Here is a 21,876-nt window from a genome sequence, read left to right as displayed (position 1 = left end):
CCCAAGCTTCGGTTTCCTCCACTGTGAAATGAGGACAGTGATTCTGATGTGCTCTGGGATCTATGTATGCATTCTCAGCATTGTCTGAGAGCTCATAAGAACGGCCATACTGGGGGCACACCAGTGGTCCATCTAGCCTGGTATCCTATCTTCTGACAGCAGCTGGTGCTAGATGCTTCCAAAGGAATGAACAGGGCCATTATTGAGTGATCCAGTCCCAGCTTGTGGCCATCAGAGGTTTAGGGACACCCAAAGCATGGGTTGCGTCCCTGACTATCTTGGCTGGTAAGTTCTTGGAGGATAGGTCCATTAATGGCTCTCATTTTTTTTGGACCCGTTATTCCTTTTGGCCTTGACAACATCCTCATCTATTTGCCCCAGCTCCCAGCCTGCTCACTACCTGTCCTCCCCTCTGCAGCCAGGCTGGGGTCCTGGGGGAGAGGGCAGGGTACAGAGCCCCTGCTGGCTGGCTGTGACACTGGCTCCTGCCCACACTCAGCTGAGAGCCAGCGGGTTCATACTGGCACTCTAACATGTTGGGGTGGGGGAACCGTAGCTTTAACTGGGCTCGAGGTCTCATCACTACTGGGCGTTTAGGACATGCTGAGAAACCGGCATTTGCTAGTGCCGCCCCCCTTGGAGCCCAGCTCAGACAAGGCCACTGGGGCTGCTTGGACAGGAGCCTGGAGCTGCTCATGTCCCTGCTTTGGTATTGGGCACGGAGGCAGCAAACAGATCTGCACCACTCCCACCGCAGGACCCAGCCCAGCCTCCGCTGGCCTTGTGAAGCTGCTTTGCTGCAGCAATGCTTGTGCAACCTGGCTGCAAATCAGTAGGACCTCCCCAGCATCCCACCAGCACATAGTGCCTTCCCAACAGGCACAGAGCTGGCTCTGCCCCCCCACCCCATGACATAATCTCTGAGATAGGTTTATCGCCATATAACTGGAAGGGACCCCGAAAGGTCAACGAGTCCAGCCCCCTGCCTTCATAAGCAGGACCAAGTACTGATTTTGCCCCAGATCCTTAAGTGGTCCCCTCAAGGACTGAACTCACAACCCTGGATTTAGCAGGCAGAGGGACGTCCCAATAGTGGGAGGGGATGTGGCCACCGTAGCCCAGCCCCCTGGCTATTCTCCAGCTGCCATAATACAGCATATTCCGAACAGCACAGTATTTCTTAAATCCCTCCCGCGCTGTTTCTTGCATTTTTATCCTGCTCCCACCCACAAAAACATTCAGTCCCACAAATCCCACGAAAGAGAGACACTCCCCCAGCCTACTAACAAAACACAACAGCCGGTTAAAATATTCTATACAGAAATGGAATTCAGACAATTTTTACCACAAAAAGAATAAAACAAATCATGCTTAAACCATGTACAAAAAAAAAATACTTTAACTCCTATAACAGACATCAGATCTCTTTCTAGCCCTTGCTTAAATTTAAGTATTAAAACCTTTATTTTGTTTTTGTAAAACAAACTTGCTTTACATTGCGGAAATCCTATGTGAGAAACTGCTGTCGTGTATATCGCATAGAAGGTCAAAACAGATGACACCACCATTTTGCCTTAAAAGATGCAGATTTTTTTTAAAATGATTATTAAAAGTTGTTTAAAAACCTGGAATGTTTTCAACCACTTAAGCACCGTTTTCAGAAATCTGAAACAAACCATTCAAGTTGCTTATAGGTCAGGATTACTCTTGCTGTCTGAAAAACACTGAGCAACAAAACTGCTCACTGCTGTAGGTTTTTGATAGAAATTTTAAAAAGAGGCTCAAGCTAAGTGACTGATAAGAAGGTCAATTTAAACAGCAGGTGCAGCTAAACTTGCATTTTGTTTTCCCGCAAATTACCACAGTCTGTTTTTTTTGCCACCCAATTCTGTCCGCAACAAAGTACATTTTCCCTGCTCCTGCTGTGCTGACAGTGGGTCCTGCAGGATCCCAGTCCCACTGCAGGGCTCTAGCTATTATTAGTCTGCCCTGGCCAGTACTGGAGACAAGTAGCCCCAGAGCAAGGCAGCTTCCTGCCCCTCTTGCAGGGCTCTGCACCGGGGCTGGGATGAAATCCAGCCACATGGGGTCGTACTGTGGTGATAATCAGTGAGAAGCAGGGCCTGAGCCATGCTGGCTTTGAGGACGTTTATTTCTTTGCAAGTACAAAAAGGCTTCAGTTGTGCTTCTGGGTAAAAAGAGTCTTTAAAAAAAGAGCTGCCTAGAGGAGACTCCAAGGAGAGATTGGGGGAGTGGATCCCCCAGGAAGAGAAGATCCCCAGGTTCTTCGTGGAGTGATGTTCCTGTAAGTGGGGAAGAGCCCAGCTCAGCCTCCACAGGGTCTCCCACTTTATAGCTCCCCCAGATCACAGGTGTCTCCTCCTGCCCCAATCCATTCCCTGGGGCTGTCCTGGGGCCCCTGCTTGGACTGACCCACCCCAGCTAGCAAGTGGTGATAGGCTGGATGAGAGCAGCAGCCAGATACATATCTGGGGCCTGAGCTGGTGGCACTTGAGGCTGCTGGCAGTGAAAGTGGCTTTAAAAGAAGTACATCCAGCCCCCTGAGCAACTCTTCTCCTCCCCCCACTTCCCCATGCAAGTAATGGGAGCTGCTGGACACTGAGCTCTTTGGAGAATCTGGCCATGTTTTCCCCATTGCACATGTAGGTAAACTGAGGCACTGGATGGAGGCCAGTATTTTCCAAAGTGGCTACTGATTCCTGGCTGCCACCCATGGCCTGGTTTCCGAGCACCCTCCACTCCAGCCAAGATCAACGGGAGCAGTGGGTGCTCGGCTTCTCTGCAAGTCAGGCCCCAGGGGTGGGGGAGTCTCAAATCAGACACCCCAAAACTAAAGCACCACTGGCAATTGAATCAAGGTCCCCACAGTACTGTGCTAGTCCTTTGATCACAAGGCCACTCCATCCCCTGGACCCGGGGTTCGCAACTTTTTTCTTGCTGAGCACCATTCCCCCCACCCCACCCAATGCTATAAAAACTCTTTGGCCCACCAGTTCCACAACAACTATTTTTCTGCATATACAAGCCAAGGCTAGCGTTAGAGGCTAGCAAGCAGGGGAACTTCCTGGGGTCCCACGCCAACCTATGTTGCTCAGGCTTTGGCTTCAGCCCTGCACAGCAGGTCTTCAGCTTCCTGCCCTGGGCCACAGAGTGGTTAACAATGGCCGTGCTCACAGACCCTTGGTTGAGACCCACTGCCCTGGACTAAGCCCCCCAGATCTCCTTAGGCCCTGCCTGTGCCCCGGAGGCAGTCGAGGGCCTCAGGCTGGAGGGCCCCCTCGCCCTGGGAGAGAATGGAGCAAAGGTTGATGGCAGTGGCGTCCTGCTTCGCTCGTTTCCTCCACTCCAAGAGCATACTGAAAGCTCGCTGTTTGGTGTCGCCAGGATTGTTCTCCTCAATCTGCTCCAGAACGTGATTCTCCAGGCCCAGGAACTCGATGCCGATCTGCCTCCAGGTCTTGCCCATTTTCCCTGCCAGCTTCATCAGCTGCTGCTCTGAAACCAGACTCTGCTTCCCTGGGAAAGAGGGGAGAAGAGTCAGCCAGGAGACTGGCCATGCAGCCACATGGGAAGCTCCAGTCTTCCTGGCACTTCTGTCAGCACTGCTGCGCTGCTCCCCACAGCGCCCCCTGCTGGGTGAGGCTGGGACTGGCATAGCTGGGAGCACCCCCAAAAACTGTGCTCCTGCCCTGCTCTCTACAGGGCCCTTTTTGGGTGAGGCTGGGATTGGAGTAGCCAGGAGCTCTGCTCCCAGCCACCTTCCTGCCCCACTCCCCACATCGCTCCCGGCTGGAAGAGGCTGGGACTGGAGTAACCAGAAGCTTCCTCAACAGCCAATGCTCCTGCCCCACTCCCTAGAGCACCCCCTGCTGGGAGACGCCAGGGCTGGAGTAGCCAGCTGTGTCACCCACAGCCAGTGCTCAAATTACAGGGGTCTTCAGAGGGGGCTGGGCCCCCTTACTAGTTTTAAGGGCTGCCTCACTGCTGTCTTATGGACCCCTTAGTTCTCACTACTATTTAAATTAAAGCAAGCCACCCAGTCGGTATTCAGGGCCTCTCCTATTTTTCCCCCATCATTAGAACTCCGGCTGCTGCCTTCCCCCTACAGCACTCCCTGCTGGGAGATGCTGGGAACAGAGAAGCTGGGAGCTCTCCACTCCTGTCACTGAACCGCCCTGCTCTGTGGCTGTGCTCCTTACCGTGGGCCTGTGGCTCCCTTGCCCCGGCGCCGCTATTTGCAGCCTCACTGTGATTTGCATCGTTGCCGCTGTTCCCAGTTTCTCCTCCTGTCTGGAGCTGGCTGCCCTGGACCAGGTCCAGCCTTGGGATCTTGTGCAGCACCTGGTGGATGATGTCTAGCGCTTCCTGGGGGTACCTCTGCATCAGCAGCTCAGCCACCTGGGTGGGGGAGGTGCCGTCCAGCTTCCCACGGCCTATGTGGGGAGCCGTGCCCACATGGGACAGGTAAAACTTGAACTTCTCAAACTCCTCCTTGGACAGATCATCCAGGATATGCAGCAGCTGCTCTCTCGTGTCCATCCTGGCACCTCACCTCAGAGCCCCCCAAAAGGCAGATCTGCGGAGCCCCAAAACAAACCAGACAGGTGATTTGGAGCGACTGGGTGGAAAAGCCCCTGTTCAGTCTCTTCAGGGGACCTGCTCTCTGAATGCCCCCTCCCCACTCCATCCTTTAGACTCTGGGGTCCCCCTTTCAAAATTCCTCTGATCTCCAGGGTTTGTTGTCTATTGAACCACAGCACCCAAGCATTCCTGAGGGGAGGCCCCAGTGCCCAGGCAACTGGGCTTTGCAGGGAAGAGTCATCTCACAGCACAGAGGATTTCCCCAGCCCACCCCGAAACGTCCCTGCTATCTCGGCAGCATGGCCATTCTGGGGCCTCTAGCCACTCCCACAGCTGGTGACATCTGCAGGTTTCAGCGATCATCGATATACCCTTATCTCTGCAAAACAGCACCAGGGTCTTGCACACTCAGACAGCGTGGCTGGGACCCAGGACACCTGGGTTCTATTCCCAGGTCTGCTGGTGACCTTGAATGAGTCACATTGCCTGCTCCATGCCTCAGTTTCCCTTCCCCGCCTCTTGTATATTTAGACTGCAAGCTCTTTGGGGCAGGGTCTGTCTGTGCAGTGCCCAGCATGATGGGCCCTGGGGTGTCTGGAAGATTGTTCAGCATGGAAACACTGAGCTGCCTGGTCTCCCCTGGGTGCATTCATGCCTCTGCTCTCAGTGGCATCATGACTTGGGGGAATGGGTATTTCAGGGGTGGAAGGAGCTCGTGTGAGAGGGCTAAAGGCCGCTCTCAATGGGGCAAGACCGGTAGCAGAGCCCTGCCTGTCCACACACACACGCAGACACCCCCCCCAATGTGCTGCACCCCAGAGCCAGGAGCCCCAGCCCTCCCACCTCGCTCCCGTTCAGCCCAGGCCTCCCCAGCTGGACAGCCAGCCAGGGGCCCCGTTCGCCCCGCTCTGTGCCGGGGACGCTCCCAGGCTGCCCTGCGCCCCCGGGACACGGCACCCAGAGGTGCTGGAGCCGGGGGGGGGCTGCCCCCCCGGCTTGAAGCGGTTCCCATCCTATCCAGGGTTCACCGACTGCACCGGGGGGGGGGGGCTCCCAGCGCCCCGCTGGCACCTCCCGCTCCCCGGAACGCGGCTCCTCCCGGAACCGCCGCGCGCTCCGGTCCGGCCCGGTTCCGGTTCCGGTTCCGAACCGCCCGGCTGGGCAGCCCCGCGGGCCGGTAGCTGCGGGGGGAGCGGGGTGGACGCAGCCCGGCCCCGACCCACCTCGGAGCCCCGCTGGGGCGGATCCCGCCGCTCCGCTCCGCGCCTTCCGCATGGCCCGGCGCCATGACGTCATCCTCGCCGCCGCGCAAGCGCAAGCGCAAACGCAGCGCGCGCGCGCGCTCCTCCTCCTCGCTGCGCACGCGCGGGGTGGAACTTTTACCACGAGCCGGCGGGGGGCGCGCGCGCGCGCGCGCGGTGGCGGGAAATAAATAAATAAATAAAGGCGGAAGCGGAAGAAGCCCCCAAACCCGCCTCCCAGGGCGCGAACCCCGGATCCCCCCCGCCCCCGGCTCCCAGCCTTGGGGGTGGCGCTGTTGGGCCCCCGCCCCTCAGAGCCGGGGCTGAGCAGCGCGTGGGGCAGCTGGAGGCTGGTTCTCTGGTCCCTCGCAGCCGCTCTGGGGATGTCGCGGGGGGGGGCTCCCGGGCAACCAGCCCTCGGTACCCAGGCCTCCCCCTGTGGGGTCGTTGGACTAGATTATCCCCCTCCCCGAGCTCGAATTAATCCTTCCCGCACCCACCAGAGGGCAGGCGGTCGTGTGAACCCTCTGTCCTACAGATGGGGAAACTGAGGCACGGATCGAACCCGTCAGACTGTCCCGACTCTTCCACCAGCGCTGGGCAGGGAAAGGCCTGCTGTCCACTGGGACTTGTTGCCTGCCACATAACCTAAGACAATTTCCAAAAATGCTGCAGAAGATACACACGTACCTGAGAAAGAGCTCTGTGGCGCTCAGAAGCTTGTCTCTTTTACCAACAGAAGTTGGTCCAGTAAAAGATATTGCTTCACCCATCTTGTCCAGTGGTTCTCAGAGTTTTGCACTGGTGGCCCCTTTCACACAGCAAGTCTCTGAATGTGACCCCGCCTTATACAATAAAAACAGGTTTTTTTGTATATTTAACACCATTATAAATGCTAGAGGCAAAGCAGGGTTTGGGGTGGAGCCTTGACAGTTCACAACTGCCCCCCCCCATGTAATTACCTCACAGCCCCTTGACAGGTCCCAACTTCCAGTGTGAGAACCCCTGATCTTATCTCTCCTATATTCTGGAACCAACATGGCTTCAACAACCCTGCAAAGATGCTGTAATAACATTCTGCTTTTAATTCATTTCACGTTGCTCTCTTTATGGGGGAATTCTTTATACAGGGATGAGGCATCTGGTTTGTTAGACTAGTGGAAATTTACCCCACAGAAACTCTATTTTTCAAATAGAAACCACACCATTTGTTAGGGCTGGTCGCCAATCGCTGAGCATTTCCTGCGAGAAATTCAGAAGGAAATGAAACATTTTTTGCACTTTGTTTCAAAATATGTTGTGGAAACATTGTATTTTTGCAATGAAACACATGTTTAGTGTTCTTTCCCCCTCTGTTCGCTCTAAAAGGAAGGAAGTGGGGGTTGGGAAAGAGAGAGAAAGTGGGAGAGAGAGAGAATGGGAAGGAGAGGAAAGAAATATTTCAAATTGATGAAAGATTGAAAAATTTGGACCCACACACAGTAAAATGTCCACCAAAATTGTTTGCATGGTTCAAAAAGCCACTTCTCTTTGAAAATGCTTTAATGGAAACAATTTGGTCAGTTCTGCTATCAATATTAATATGATTGACACACACACTCTCTCTCCCCCTACTCACCCCATTCACCAACAACTTGTCTTTGTTGACACACAAAAGTCGTACCGTTTTGGCTATACCCATACAGTTAAAGCAGCACAGGCTACCTACCTGGTGTGGATGCAGTTATATCAGTATAAGAATGCCTATAATAATATCCGGCTTTTATAGAGCACTTTTCATCAGTAGTTCTTCAAGTGCTTTACAAAGGACAGCAGTATCACTATTCCTGTTTTACAGATGGGGAAACTGAGGCACAGGAAGACTGAGTGACTTGCTCAAGGTTACCCAGTAGTAAAGCTGGGAATTAGAACCCAGGTCTTCTGAGGCCTAGGTCAACCCTCAGTCCACTCGGTCACACTGCAAGGGGAGGTAGTGATGCTGGTAAAAGACACCTTTATGCCAATAAAGGAGTCCAGACTAATGGTTTTATTGGTAACAAAATCACACTCCTACTGGACACAGTTCTACTGGGAGAGTGTCCCTGGAGCAGCATGAACATAAGAATGGCCAGATTGGGTCAGACCAAAGGTCCATCCAGCCCAGTATCCTGTCCACCCACAGTGACCAATGCCAGGTGTCCCAGAGGGAGTGAACCTAACAGGCAATGATCAAGTGATCTCTCTCCTGCCATCCATCTCCATCCTCTGACAAACAGATAAATGCCAGATGTCCCAGAGGGAGTGAACCTAACAGGCAATGATCAAGTGATCTCTCTCCTGCCATCCATCTCCACCCTCTGTTTGTCAGAGGGTGGAGATGGATGGCAGGAGAGAGATCACTTGATCATTGCCTGTTAGGCACCCTTCCTTACCCATCCTTACCAGACACCCTTCCTTACCCATCCTGGCTAATAGCCATTAATAGATTTAACTACTATGGATTTATGTAGCTCTTTTTTAAATCCTGTTATGGTCCAAGCCTTCACAACCTCCTCAAGCAAGGAGTTCCACAAGTTGACTGTGTGGTGTGTGAAGAACTTTTATTTGTTTTAAGCTTGCTGCTCCTTAATTTCATTTGGTGGCCCCTAGTTCTTATGGGAACAAGTAAATAACTTTTCCTTATTCACTTTCTCCACATCACTCATGATTTTATAGACCTCTATCATATCCCCCCCTTAGTCTCCTCTTTTCCAAGCTGAAAAGTCCCAGCCTCTTTAATCTCTCCTCGTATGGGACCCATTCCAAACCCCTAATCATTTTAGTTGCCCTTCTCTGAACCTTTTCTAGTGCCAGTATATCTCTTTTGAAATGAGGACACCACATCCGTATGCAGTATTCAAGATGTGGGCGTACCATGGATTTATATAAAGGCAATAAGATCTTCTCCATCTTATTCTCTATCCCTTTTTGAATGATTCCTAACATCCTGTTTGCTTTTCTGACTGCTGCTGCACACTGCGTGGACGTCTTCAGAGAACTATCCACGATGACTCCAAGATCTCTTTCCTGATTCGTTGTAGCTAAATTAGCCTCCATCATAGTGTGTGTATAGTTGTGATTATTTTTTCCAATGTGCATTACTTTACATTTATCCACATTAAATTTCATTTGCATGGCTGGGCGCTGCTGTTAGCAAAGCCTGGTCCTGGGAGTGAGAGGATGGCCGCAGGGCCCAGCTGATACAGAAGTAGCACTAAAACTGCTGAGGAGGAGGTGCCAGCCCAGGCAGACAGGTCCCTACTGGCAGCCAGCTGGGGCTGGAGTGCACCTCAGTTTACGGTGACTTGGCCTGTTAGTGAAGCCAAAGGGCTGGGCTCTGCCCTTTCACGGCGTGTGCCGCTGGGGTTTCAGGGGCACGGGTGGGAACACCACTTGCTCACAGACCCCTCGATCTACACAGCCCTGTCGATGAACCTGCTGGCCTAGAGGATCGTGTCCATTGCCTAGGGATGGTGGGGGAGTGTGAATGGAGGAACCGTGCCTGGTGTCAGGATCGGCACCCGATGATTTGTAGGGTGAAACAATGCCAGAGTCTGGGTCTTATCCAGAGGTGGAGCAGTATCCTGTTGAACCAGGTACATTTGTGTGTGTGCAGAATTCTCTTGTGTGGCCTTTCCCTCCATGGGAGTGGATGGAAAGGACAGTCCAGCTTCAGGGTTTGAACCCAGGGCTGAGGCATGGGATGGCCCCTGCTGTTGCTCTGGCCCGCCCACCCAGTACACAGGGCTGTCTCAGTGCAAGAATGTCCAGTGTAGCTCTCTGATGCATGGCTGGGGTGGCAGCTGCTCCCCACCCCAGGTCTCTCCAGAGAGCCAGGCTCACCAGCAATGCCCTCTTGCCCACAGCCTCCCTGGGGAAGCGAATGAAGGCCCAGCCTCACAGGGGAAACATGGTCCAGCCCAATCCGCTTTGGCCACGCTGAGCAAGAAAGGAGCCAAAGGGGCAGAGAAGGACATGTGCTGCTCCTCCATGCATCGTGGCAGCAGGAGCTCTTGGTCAGCTGGGGTGTCCGGTGGGCCTGGGCGTAGCTGAGCATCCTCCTGGTGCGATGGGGAAGGCAGCACCCAGAGGGGCCCCTAGCTGCGGCAGGACCAGGAGCGTGGCGTCACCAGCCCCCAGAACGTCTTCTGTTGAGAACCCACCCAGAAATCCAGTTAGTGACAGAACCGGGCCCTTGCTGCCCTGGGGCGTGATGCTCGGGGCCAGGCCAGCAGGAGGGAGACACAACCAACTGACTGAGCCAGAGGGAGAGGCCTGCGGCGTGGGCACAGCCTAGCAGGGAGGGCCAACACCCCTCGCTAGAGTGGTAGGCCTGTGGCCATGGCCTCAAAGTGAAAGCCATGGCTACTGGGTGAGAGGGACAGGCTCTGACCCAGGGGCCTAGACGAGAAGGCTACCCTAGTACTCTAGGGAGATAAGTGACCCACGATGAGGCCGGGGGTGTCTGGCGTGACAGCCGGGTGAGATCTGCCCCCTGTGACTGAGACCAGCCTCCGGCCCGGGTGCCCTCACCTGCTCGAGTGGGCAGTGGATCTGAGCGTACCACTCCTGGCAGTACAGGCACACCTGGATGCCCTGGCCGATGAAGAGGAAGGTCCACATGATGATGTTTCAGATCGAGCCCTTCCGCTTGTCGTTCAGCAGGAAGTTGAAGATGACTGAGGGGAGAGCCAAGGGGGAGGCTGGGAAGCAACTGTCCCATCTCACGCACCTCCTGTCACCACCCCACTGGGGTCCCCCCATCTCTGCCGAGTGACCCTGTAGAGGAGTGAACTGGGCTGAGACCCACCCAATCCTCTCCCATCTATGCGGCCGATGCTTCATCGGCCACTACCGGGGGCTGGCGTAGGGCTGCTAAGGTGCTCTCCGTTTGCCTCCTTTTTGCCCTGGGGGCCGAGGAGCTGGGCACTAGGCGGCGCTCACCTCCGAAGATGGCAAAGAGGGTGAACAATTGACAGGGTAGAAGAAGCCAAAGCAGAGGGTGATGACATATTCGTGGACGATGGCGGACATGATGAAGACAGACAGCATGGCTGCGACCCGGGACCTCCCTCTGAAGAGCTGGGAGGCAGGGAGAAGGCACTGAACGAAGGAGCCACAAGGAGCAGGGTCCCAGACCCCAGCTCCCACCAGGCCGATGGCCCATCCCATTATTAACCCTTGCCCTGCCAGGAATGTGTCTTGTGCCACACCACCCTTCTGGTGAGACCCCCTCCTTGTCCTTCCCCCAGCTCCGCACCATCACGGCATAGATCCTTCCGCTGCACGAGACCACCCCGCAGCGGGGAGCTGGATCCAGAGGAGGAAGCCCCACTGTGTCCCCTCCCAGCATCTACCTCCCCAACCCAGGACCATCTCTGGCTGCTCGCCTGGCACCCCGAGCTAGACAGAGAGCAGCGAGGATCCTTTTGGAGCCACCTTGCATTATCAGCAGTTAACATTTCACTGAGTCCAAGGGCACCATCCTCACCACCTGGGCCAGCGAACAAGGCTCCAAGTGCCACCCCCACCCCTGCCAGGTTCCGCAGCAACGTCCGCAACGGCCGACTGGTGCCAGGGCCACGTACCCAGAACAGGTCCTGGTAGACGTAGTAGCAGAGCCAGTCGTGAACCACCACATTCCACGTTCGGTAGTAGGTGGCGAAGGACGTGGAGTTCCACCAGTCCTGGGAGCGCAGGCGGGGAGAGGGACAAGGAAGAGACGGGAGCGAGCCCAGGCCAAGTGTGCGGCAGCGCCCCCTCCTGTGTGTGCACGCCCATCTGCTGCACTCATGGTGCCCACCTGGTGCTCTGGTGTCCCCCACCCCCTGCCCCTGCAGCTCTGCTCCAAAGGCAGAGGCCCCTGCCCATCTTGTAGCTTCCAGACAGAGCTGCCACCCCTTCCCCTCCCAGCTCCGTGGCACAGGGGAACCCAGCTGGGCCTGGGCACTGCAAGTCAGCTCAGGAGCTCCCAGCAGAGGACAGGCAGAGCCCTGGCACAGGGCACCCTGGCTGAGATTTCAGGGATGTGGGGAGGTGAGGCCCTCGGGCTTTCCATGGGTCCCAACCCAAGTCAGGGTGGGTGGGGGCAGGGTTGGCCCCAGAGTGGCCCCCCTCCCTGCTCACCTTGTAGAAGGTCCGGTCAGCAAAGCGCAGCATCTCGGCAAAGGCGTTGAGCCAGCACTGCAGGAAGGCAAAAAACGACAGCAGCAGGAGGAAGGTCCCTGCAGTGGCGAGAGGGGAGAGGCCTGGGTTGGGCTGGATGGCTCTGTGCTGGGGCTGGCGAGCCTAGTCTCTGTCCCCCACCCCTGTGCAGTCTGTCACCCCCGGGGCCTCCTCCCCCCACCCTACATCCTGGGACCTCCTGCCAATTCCCATCGCCGCAGCCTTGCCAGCCTCCATGCCCACTGTTCCACAGGATGATTGCCCCGATCCTTAGGGGGCACTGCCACCCAGCCCAGCTACCCTTGCTCGCTAATTAGTTACAGCAAGTATCACCCCCCACCCAAACAACCCCTCCCCCCCACAGCCCATACCACACACCCAGCTCCAACCACCTCCTCCCCACACAGCCCCTCCATGCACCCGGCCCCACATGGCCCTTTCCAGCTCTGCACAGCTCCGTCCCCCTCTCCCCAGCCCCACCCCAGGAGGGGAGCAGCTAGGGGCGGGTACCTGGCAGGGTGGCATTGAAGATGGACAGCACCAGCGTCTTGATGCTGAAGGGCTGCTTGCTCATGTTGGTGAAGACGGGGATGCAGAGGCACTCCAGGATGAAATAGCTATAGAACAGGCAGCCCAGGAACTGCCGGGGGGACCCAGTCAGGGATGCTGTTCCCCCCACACCTCGCAAAGGGCCCCTGGACGGAGCACGCTCTGCTGGGGTGCAGGGTAAGATCTGGGGACACTTCCCACTCCAGCTCCTCCCAGAAGCCTCCCTCAGTGAGGCTGAAATGCTTGTCACTGAGCATCAGAGTTGAGAGGCCCTGAGCAGTTCACACCTCCCCGAGTGATTGCCTCAGGCTCTCTGCAGACTCAGGCAGATGTCTTGGCGCCGCTCACACTCAGGCCACGTGGACTTTTTGCAATCACAAGGGCTAGAGGCTGGATTTTTTTTTCCCCAGGGTCCAATTTCAGTCTTTTGTTGGAAATTTGAAAATCAACAATTTTCCGCCAAAACATTTCTGCTTTCAGGCATTTTTGACACATCCCGTCCTAAGACAAAACTCTCCGCAGGAAGCAGACACTTCTTCCGGAAAACATTTTGTCAACCCCCCTCACCCACCCCCAATTTTCCAGCAAAAAACCAGGTTTGCTGGGAAACGTCGATCATCCTCATTTTACAGATGGGAAACCGAGGCACCAAGGGACTGAGTGACTCGCCTGAGGTCACAGGGCAGTGTGTCACAGGGCAGGAGAGGATTGAAACCACACAGCCATCCTTCCCCTCTGCCAGCTGGCATCGCACATGGCCCTCTCTAGAAAAGGGCTGAGGGACGGTTCCCCTCTCTGTAGATTCCTGGCTGGTAGGAAGGCCAAGTCTACTCTTAAAACTCTGCAGTGTAGCCCCTCACTACAGCGCTTCAGGTACCCACGTGGTGAACCTACCGCCTCGGTGAATGGAAGAATTCTAGTGCTGTCTACAATGAGGGTTAGCCTGGGATAGCTGCGCCTCTCTGGGGTGTGGATTTGATCCCTGAGACGTAGCTCTGCTGATGTCAGCGTAGATCAACCCTCACAGGCTCAAGGTCTAATTGATCGATGGATCAGGGCTGGGAACGACCTTAGGGGGTTTTTCGACTTTCTCTGCAGCATGGGGCCTGCTGGGGACGTCTGGGTACATCTCACCTAACCAATTCCCTGTCACTGGGGGCCTCGGGCATTGGTGACACCACGGTCTCTCCTGTTCTTTGCCAGTGGCACACACTAGTTCAGCTCCCCCCCAGGACTGAAATGCTTTAGCCCGACTGGGCTCCACGTAGGGGTATCTGGGTGAAATGCAACGGCCTGGGTTAGACAGGGGGTCAGACTGGAAGGTTAGGGCCCCTTCTGGCTTCAAATGCTATGAAAAGATTTCAGAGGAAAGCAGCCGTTCTCACCTTGGCGAAGTTCTGAGCGACGTATTTCCACCGGACATAGGGAGTCCTGGGGGAAGGGAGTTGGTCAGTGGCTGGAGCTTTAGACTATGCCCTCCCGCATCCCGCCCCCTTGCTCACAGACCCAGCATGCTCATGGGAAGCAGGTCATGCCTGGGAGGAGTGGGGCTGCCCCCATGTGTGGATCTCTCTGCATTCAGCACAGCTCCCCTCCTCACCCCCGCTGTGGCATGCAGCAGGCTCACCTGGGGTAGCTCTCCCTTTAAATCAGCGTGGGGCAGAACAGAAAATACAAGTATGTTGACAATGCAGGCAGCTTCATCTCCCCTAGAAGGAGAAGAACAAATATGTGGCTAGGAAATGTCTGTAGGGAGTGCCGGGGGAGAAGCAGAGAGGCACTGGCTGGCACTGGGCCCTGGCAGAGAGTGGCCCTGGCTGGCACTGCGTACTGGCAGAGAGGGCCCCTGCAATCAGTACTCACCATCCGGTGGCTTGGCATGGATGATGCCGGGCACGGCCTCCAGCAGGAACGAATGGCTTTTCATCAGGAACTGGATCTGGAGAGGAGGGAACAGGGAACTTTGCAGGACTTGGCTCATGCTCCTGACCCGGCCGGTCCCCAGAAAGCCATACTCCCACCCCGACCCCAGCCAGAGCTGCAGCAGGGCTGGGGGAGTCCCCGGTTCTCTGGAAGACAGTGATGCATGGACACTGTGCAAAGAATCCAGCTAGCTCCTGTCACAGCTCCAATCTTCCCCCTTCTACCTACATCCCATTTGGACCCCCCAGTTGAAGCTGGGGCCCCATCCCGGAAGGTAGGATGACCCTAGCTTTGTGGGGCCATGTACGGAGCCAGATGCTCAAGGAAACTCCAGGAATTTGCCCAGAGAAACATCTGGTTGAGGACATCTAGAGTGGGGCCAGCAGGAGTATGGGACAGCTGGACGGTGACTACAGGACAACTGGTCCTGCTGAGCCATGGAGACCTCCTGCCCTGCCTGTGCCTGGTCCTTCCCCTCCGTGCCCTGCCCCATGGCACTCACCTGCTTGAGGATGACGATGAACCTGGATGCAGCTGGGAGCTGGTGCTGGATCACTGTGTAGATGGGGTAGTAGCCAAGCACGGCGGCGTGACAGGCCAGCAGCGCCTCCAAGAGGATGGCAGTGAAGAGGCGGGGGAAGCGCACGGTGTGGTAGGAGCCAGCCCACAGCTGCAGGGCTTTGTAGGGGACCAGCAGAGTGTAGAGGAACATAACTAGCCAGGTGGCCAGCACCGTGGGCAGACACCCAAAAGCAAAGATAAAGAGGTCAAAGTCCAGGTCTAAGCTGCAGGGGGAGAGGAGGGCGACGCAGGACTCAGAGCTGCACCATGGACCCTCCATGTATCATGGGCCCTAGGGACACTCATGGCCCTACGCACCCTCAGCGCCCTATAGCATTCCACTGGGGTATTCATGGCCCTATGGACCCTCAGGGCCCTATGGCATTCCACTGGGGTGTTCGTGGCCCTTCAGACCCTCAGGGCCCTATGGCATTCCACTAGGGGTGTTTGTGGCCATACGAACCCTCAGGGCCCTATGGCATTCCACTGGGGTATTCATAGCCCTATGGACCCTCAGGGCCCTATGGCATTCCACTGGGGTGTTCGTGGCCTTACAGAACTTCAGGGCCCTATCACCTTCCACTAGGGGTGTTCGTGGCCCTACAGACTCTCAGGGCCCTATGGCAACCCACTAGGGGTGTTCGTGCCTCCAGGAACCTTCACTAGGGATCTTCATGTCCCTAAAGCCCTCCTATGAGCCTTCACTGCCCTATGGCAAAAACTACGGACCTTCCCGACCCTACGGACACTGGCGAAGGCTGCCCCAGGCTTCCTGCCAGTGCTCCCTTGGGAAGCCCTCGGGCTGCATATTCTCACCGCGTAGGGCAGGGATGGCCAACATGAGCCTGAGAAGGAGCCAGAATTTACCAATGAACATTGCCAAAGAGGCACAGTAATACCTCAGCAGCCCCCATCAGCTCCCCCACCCCGCTCCCAGCGCCTCCCGCCCACCAGCAGCCCCATCGATCAGCGCCTCCCCTCCCAATCAGCCATTTTGTGGTGTGCAGGAGGCCCTGGGTGGGGAGGAGAGGGCACTGCATACTCAGGGGAGGGATCGGGAAGGGGTGCAGTGGGTGCAGGGCCTGGGGCAGAGCTGGGGTTGAGCAGTGAGCCCCCCCACCCCTGGCACATTGGAAAGTTGGTGCCTGTAGCTCCAGCCCCAGAGTCGGTGCCTATACAAGGTGCCACATATTAACTTCTGAAGAGCCACATGTGGTGTAGAGGGAAGGCCCAACTCATGTTCTCGTGGTTAAAGCCCCCTCCCCCACACCCCGCTGGTATCATCGCTGGATGGGCAGAGGAAGGGGGCGACCCCAGGAGTCTCCCCAGAGCAGGGAGAGGGAGGGGCTGGAGAAAATGCCACTTCCCCCCTGCCAGTGCAAGCTGTGGTCTCAGGCTGGGCTGTGGAGCCCTGGGGATCTGCCACTTCCCCAGGCATACAAGGCTGTGATTGGTTGGGGGTGGGGATCCTCCTGCCACCCCGCCCCCTGGAACGCTGTGCTCTGATTAGTCAGGGCAGGGATCCTCCCCCAGGCCACACCCCCAGGCACAAAAGACCGTGATTGGTTGAGGCGGGGATCCTCCTGTTCTACCTCCCTTGGTTGATGACGTCCACTGCCACAGTGCTGAGGATGAAGACACAGAGCATGGCGATGAATATGTGGTAGAAGGTTCGGAAGTGCTCCACCTCCAGCAGCTCGCTGGAAAAGAGCCAGGCAGGGAGGTCATGCTACCCACCCAGAATGAGGGGAAGGGCAGGGACTGATCCACCCTCCCTGTGTCCGCAGCCTCTTCCTGGCTGGGGCCGTGTTGGTAGGGGGGAGTCCTCCAACCTTCAGTAACAAAGCTGCTGGCAGATCATCTTCCCCATTGTACAAGTGAGTAAACTGAGGCACAGAGCAGCAAAGAGACTCATCTGAGATTGTGAGACTGGAACCCCGGAGTCCTGACTCCCAGCCCCACCACTCTAACCAGTAGATCCTATTCCCCTCCCACAGCCAAACAGAGAACCCAGGTGTCCTGACTAAATGACCCAACTCATGGAAGCACCAGCACAAGGGCCCCGCCCAGCTCTGTCTCTCCCACCTCCCATTCTGTAAGATCCAACAGCAGAGGGGCCATTCCAGGGCATGTCGGGGGGGGGGGGGACAGTTCTGGATGTGGGAGAGGAAGTCCCTCACCCCAGCTACTCCTTGGTTGCCTCTAGGATCGCTGAGCAGCCCTCCAGTCTCCCCTAAGCAGCCCCAGGATAGCTTCTCACTGCGATGACCCCATCCTGTCAGGTGCCCTGTGCTAGGGCATCCAGGGCTGGGCATCCAGGGCTCTGGAAGGGTATTGGGTCCATCCCAGTGGGATGTGTTACAATGTCAGGCCCTGCCCCCTTACCACCCTGCATCAGGCTGGCACACATGGACAGCATGGTGCAGCTCCCTGCCTCTGCACCCTTACCAAGTCAGCCTGTACTCACTCGAGCAGCGACTGCCGGTTGACGAACACCTTCCGCTTCTCCAGCAGGGAGCCTCTCCCCCTAAAGGATTCCAGCAGGGATTGGGGTTAGACCCGGGGGAGAAACTCCCGTCTCCGAATCGGCACTGCTTTCCTAGTGCATCTCCCATCCCAGGGCATTGGCCACCCCTTTCTAATGAGCTGGTGCCTGCTCACTGCTGCTGGCTACCAGAAGAGCTCAACTGTGTTTCACAGGCCGTACACTGCTAATGGTTAACGGGGATTCTCCTGCAACTCAAGCCGCAGGGGACTGGGCTTCTGGAGTAACCAGGGTCATGTCCACTGGCACCACGAAGTTCCAAGCAGTAACCACAGACCAGGGAAGGGGCTTTCCCATCCACCTCCCCACACCCACTGCACTTCTAGGATAGAGCAGCCAGTCACCATCCCCACCAGCTGCAAGGTGGGTAGACGGAAGGTGTCCCCCCAGGGGGATCAGCACATGGGGATCTGCAGTCTGATGCTTAGAGCCTTGGTTAACAGAGCAGTAGATGCTGGCGTTCCAGCTGCCTTTTGGACCGTGTGATGCCATCACAGCCTATATCCTAATGGGCTCACAGGCTAACTGGACCGGGGTAGGAGGGGAAACCGAGGCACAGAGGAGGGTAGTGACTTGCCCACGGTCACACAGCAGGAACGGGACTAGAACCCAGGTGTCCTGAGTCCCAGCCCAGCACCCTCACTATTGGACCAGGCTGTGGGTGACTCTACCTACTCAGCAGGGGGGCCTGGGTGGGGTCTGGGAAGGAGGGGGTGGGCACCGGTTTTCAGCACCGCACCCGTGTTACACCTCAGACACCTCCATCTGGGTTAGGTGGGAGAATCCCTGGTTGGCTGGTGGCCAGGAAGGGGATCCCCAAAGCAGGGGACTCCCCAGGGAGGTGCTGTGTGGGGGCAGGGGAGGAGCCCCGGAGCTGTGGGGAGGACTGGGGTGCTGGGTGGGTGGATCCTCCTTGCCCTGCTCTCACCTATCCTCTCTCTCCAGCAGGGCCTTCCTGTGGGGCTGCAGGTAGGACTGTGCAGCCTCCTCCATGGCCTTGTCCAGCACGTCTCTGAGCTGCGCCTGCACCTGCTCCAGCAGCTCCAACTTCACCACCTGCCCCGAGGGGAAATGAGGTGGTGAATGGTCTCCCCAGAGAGTATCCCAGCATGCACCTGGGAGGTGCTTCCCCCGTCCCCTCGATTTCTCACACCCTCATCCTAGCTGCCTTCCTTTGCCCCCACAACCAGATCTGCTCCCAGTGCCCTGCTCCGGAGCCATCAGCGTCCTCCCCTGGCCCCGATCCCCCACCACCTGCCCAGGAGACAAGCTACCTAGGGGGAAGGGCTCTCCCATGGGACCTTCCTATTGCATCTTCCCCAGCAACCATCCACGTAGCTCCCAATGCCTACCCCAGCCCATCCCCCCAGCCCTCCCCAGACCCAGGCGGAGCCCTGCCTTACCTCCATGTGTCTTCTCCATTGGATAAGGCTGGTGACACTGTCCAGTTGCTTGATGTTCCCTGGGGAGGGGTGGGGAGCAGGGGGCAATGAGTCAGTCACGTGTCACCCGCTAGGTTGTGCCCCCTTGAGGGGAGGTGCTGAATAGCGCAGCTCCTGTCAGAGCCAAGGGTTCATCGGGGGCCCCTCTTTTCCACGCCAGAGAGGTCGGCAGCTCTCTGAGGGCCTGATGCCCTGGCAACCCAACACCACCAGCACCGCAACATGGCCATGTGGCAGGGCCGGAAAGATCCCCATTTGCCTGGAGCTTTGGGGATCCCCCCCACACCCCATTTCCGCCATGGCTTGGTGCCATCTCATACTGTGACAGAGGTGAGTTGGAACGGGATGGGCCCATGGAAACCAGCCCACCAAGCCTGCATCGGGGGCATGGCTGCAGGAGGGGTTGGGTGCCAGCCTGGCCTGCTGGCTCACAGGGACTGGTGGGACATTGATGTGCCAGCCTCAGTGCAGGCTGGTGCCACCCCCTGAGCCTGGAGCTCCCAGGACTGCAGCTGCTGGGTCTTAAAAGGATGAGGGGAAATGACTGAGCTGCCAGCCCCACCTGGCAAGCTCCCTGCCTGTCCACCCCAGCTGGGTAACACACAGATCGCCCCACCTCTGCTACCTGGGCATGGATGGACACATGGGTCTGAAATGCGACATGCTCACCACAATGTACCTGGCAACCCACATGGCTGTAACATGCCACACACCACAACCAGGCACCCGCACACGGCTGTCACCTGGCACATGCCACTCGGTCACACGCTGCTCCAGCCTCAGGTACCAGGGACATGGTCCAGGCTGCTCTGTCCCCAACAGCTGCATGCTGGGCAGTCGCTGCTCTGGACCCAGGCATCGTCCCCCCAGCTCTGATGCCCTGGCAGGTCCCATCTATATGTGGGTGCTTGCCCTGAGCTCCTGAAATGCACCCCACCTCCCCTTCCTCTTCCTTCCTATCCCCCCGCCCCCGCTCTCCCCCTGCTCCTCACCATCCAGCTCCTGAGTCTCCTCCTCTTCCTCCTGCCTTTGCCCCTCTCTCTTCCTCTGCCTGGCTCTGCCAGGGGCCCTCTGACCTTGCTCCATGTCGGCCCTGGAGGGAATGGGACTGGGTCAGAGCGGCTGCCCCAGAGCTACCATCCTCTTCCTCCCAGGGGCTGCCTCCCTCCCAGTGCTGGGCCCTGCCCAGTCAGCTGATTGGCAAGGGGGGGTAAAGTCCTTGGAGGAGTTTCTCCACTCTGGGATCCAGGCTGGAGATGGGAGCCTTGAACCCACCTCCAGGTGTAATAAGATAAAGCCCTTATCAGGGCAGAGATAGCAGGGCCTGTGGCTCCAACCTCTGCCCCCAGCTGGGGTCACCCCCCCCCACTTTAAAACTTTGCCTTTGGGCACAGAATCATCAGGTCCCCCAACCTCATGGGATGGGCCTGGGCAGAGGCAGAGTGGGCACCTAGACTAGTACCTTTGCTCCCCTACTGGCCAGTATGAAGCCAGTCGGAGCCACATCCTTGTCTCTTGCTGATTGTGGGTACCGCTGGCTCTCAGATATTCCCAGCATGCTTTGCGCGGGAGGTTGCAGTATCCTCTCTTGATATGCCCGGGGCGATCCATGTGCGTGGGTCATTGGGAGAGAAAAAAGAGCAGGATGGGTGCCAGGCTGGGCTCCTGGTTAGCCCGTCCCTTGTTGATCTCTGTTCCCCATGATATCATTGGGACATGGTGCTCATCTCTACTCCCTGCTCTACACTGTGACTGTACAGCTGCTACGCTCTGCCCCAGAGCTGGCTGCATCTCAGTCGGGGAAGAGAAAGGGGTCAGCATTAGGTGTACTGGAGCTCCCAGGAGGGGAGAGGGTGTCACGCCTGCTTACACCGGTGAGTCATTTGGCCCGCAGCCTGGCAAAGTTCCAGAGTGATGATTCAAACATCTTCTTGCTAGGCACTGCTGCTTAGGGACCACCACCCTTCCTCTGCCCTCTGCCCCCCCCCCCAGACTCCACTCACAAGGGGCTGTCTCTGCCCCACACCATGGGGCCCCTCTTTACAGGGGCAGCTCCAGGCATCAGTGCACCAAGCGCATGCCTGGGTGAGCAAACCGTGGGGAGCGGCCTGGCGGTCGCCGTGAGGACTGGCCGGTCCCGCGGCTTCGGCGGCAATTCGGTGGCGGGTACGCTGAAGGGGCGGGACTGGCGGACATCCCGTGGGTGCGCCGCCGAAAGCCACCTGACTGCCGTGATTGGAGCGGCAAAATACATAGAGCCGCCCCTGCCTCTTTGTTCCCTTCATGCCCCAGAACAACCCATCTGCCTCCATGAAGAAGCATCTCTGCCCCCAGCCCCCACTTTCTCCCACTCTGCAGTGCGGGGGGGGAAGGGGGGAGCCAAACGGACCCATTGTACAAGGCAGCACCCTGCTGGCATTCAGCCTGTCTGGCAGCCTTGGACTTCCCAGCAGGGCCAAGGCCTCTTGGGGCTGCGAGCGGAACGTTGAGCCAACCGTCCCTGGCTCTTATTGGCAAATGATGAAAGGTTACTGAGGCGATACCTCTGCAGGGCTGAGCTCTCAGGCCCTCCAGCCGTGGGGCTGGAGCTGGCATGCAAGAAGCTACATTTTACGGCCCTGCCCGCACTGAAAGAAATCTTTGAACCCAATTTTGTGCTGATGCCAGATCCCCAGTTGGCAGCCCCCTAGCCAGAGGCCTCCAGCCAACTCTGGGGCAGGGCCAGACCTGGAAACTCCTCCCCGACCCCCATCTGCCCCTGGAGGGATCCCCCAAAACAGGGAGGACAGAGATCTCATCCGGGCTGGTTGAAAATTAGCTGTTGAACTTG

At 57.2% G+C, this 21,876-nt stretch overlaps 2 protein-coding genes across 2 annotated transcripts; both read right to left on the bottom strand.

Annotated features, from left to right (window-relative positions):
* Nucleotides 1–1,787: 1,787 nt before the first annotated feature.
* LOC116828501 (uncharacterized) lies at nt 1,788–5,875 on the bottom strand. The gene is made up of 3 exons (XM_032786798.2): nt 5,826–5,875; nt 4,221–4,597; nt 1,788–3,537 (listed from the first exon to the last, which is right to left on the bottom strand). Exons 2-3 carry the CDS (start codon nt 4,558–4,560, stop codon nt 3,245–3,247), a joined length of 633 nt encoding a protein of 210 aa, XP_032642689.1. The 5' UTR covers nt 4,561–4,597; nt 5,826–5,875; the 3' UTR covers nt 1,788–3,244.
* A 4,083-nt stretch (nt 5,876–9,958) lies between these two features.
* On the bottom strand, nt 9,959–20,132 carry SOAT2 (sterol O-acyltransferase 2). Its single transcript, XM_075061003.1, is given in 16 exon segments — nt 9,959–10,009; nt 10,395–10,540; nt 10,806–10,833; nt 10,836–10,943; nt 11,450–11,548; nt 11,988–12,085; nt 12,537–12,666; nt 13,961–14,006; nt 14,203–14,284; nt 14,439–14,514; nt 15,001–15,283; nt 16,652–16,759; nt 17,527–17,586; nt 18,533–18,660; nt 19,008–19,066; nt 20,039–20,132. Coding segments are annotated over 16 exon segments (1,596 nt in total).
* Nucleotides 20,133–21,876: the final 1,744 nt, after the last annotated feature.

This window comes from Chelonoidis abingdonii, chromosome 26, assembly GCF_003597395.2.
Source record: "Chelonoidis abingdonii isolate Lonesome George chromosome 26, CheloAbing_2.0, whole genome shotgun sequence".
NCBI classification, from domain to species: Eukaryota; Metazoa; Chordata; order Testudines; family Testudinidae; genus Chelonoidis; species Chelonoidis abingdonii.
Note: the sequence above shows the minus strand (reverse complement) of the source record. Positions and strands in the feature narration are given on the sequence as shown.

Excerpts from the sequence above, each read along its gene's own strand:
- LOC116828501 (XM_032786798.2), bottom strand. The coding sequence starts at position 4,560 with ATGGACACGAGAGAGCAGCTGCTGCATATCCTGGATGATCTGTCCAAG. Across the intron at positions 3,538-4,220 it reads AAGGGAGCCACAGGCCCACG|GGAAGCAGAGTCTGGTTTCA; the intron begins GTAAGGAGCACA and ends CCTCTTTCCCAG.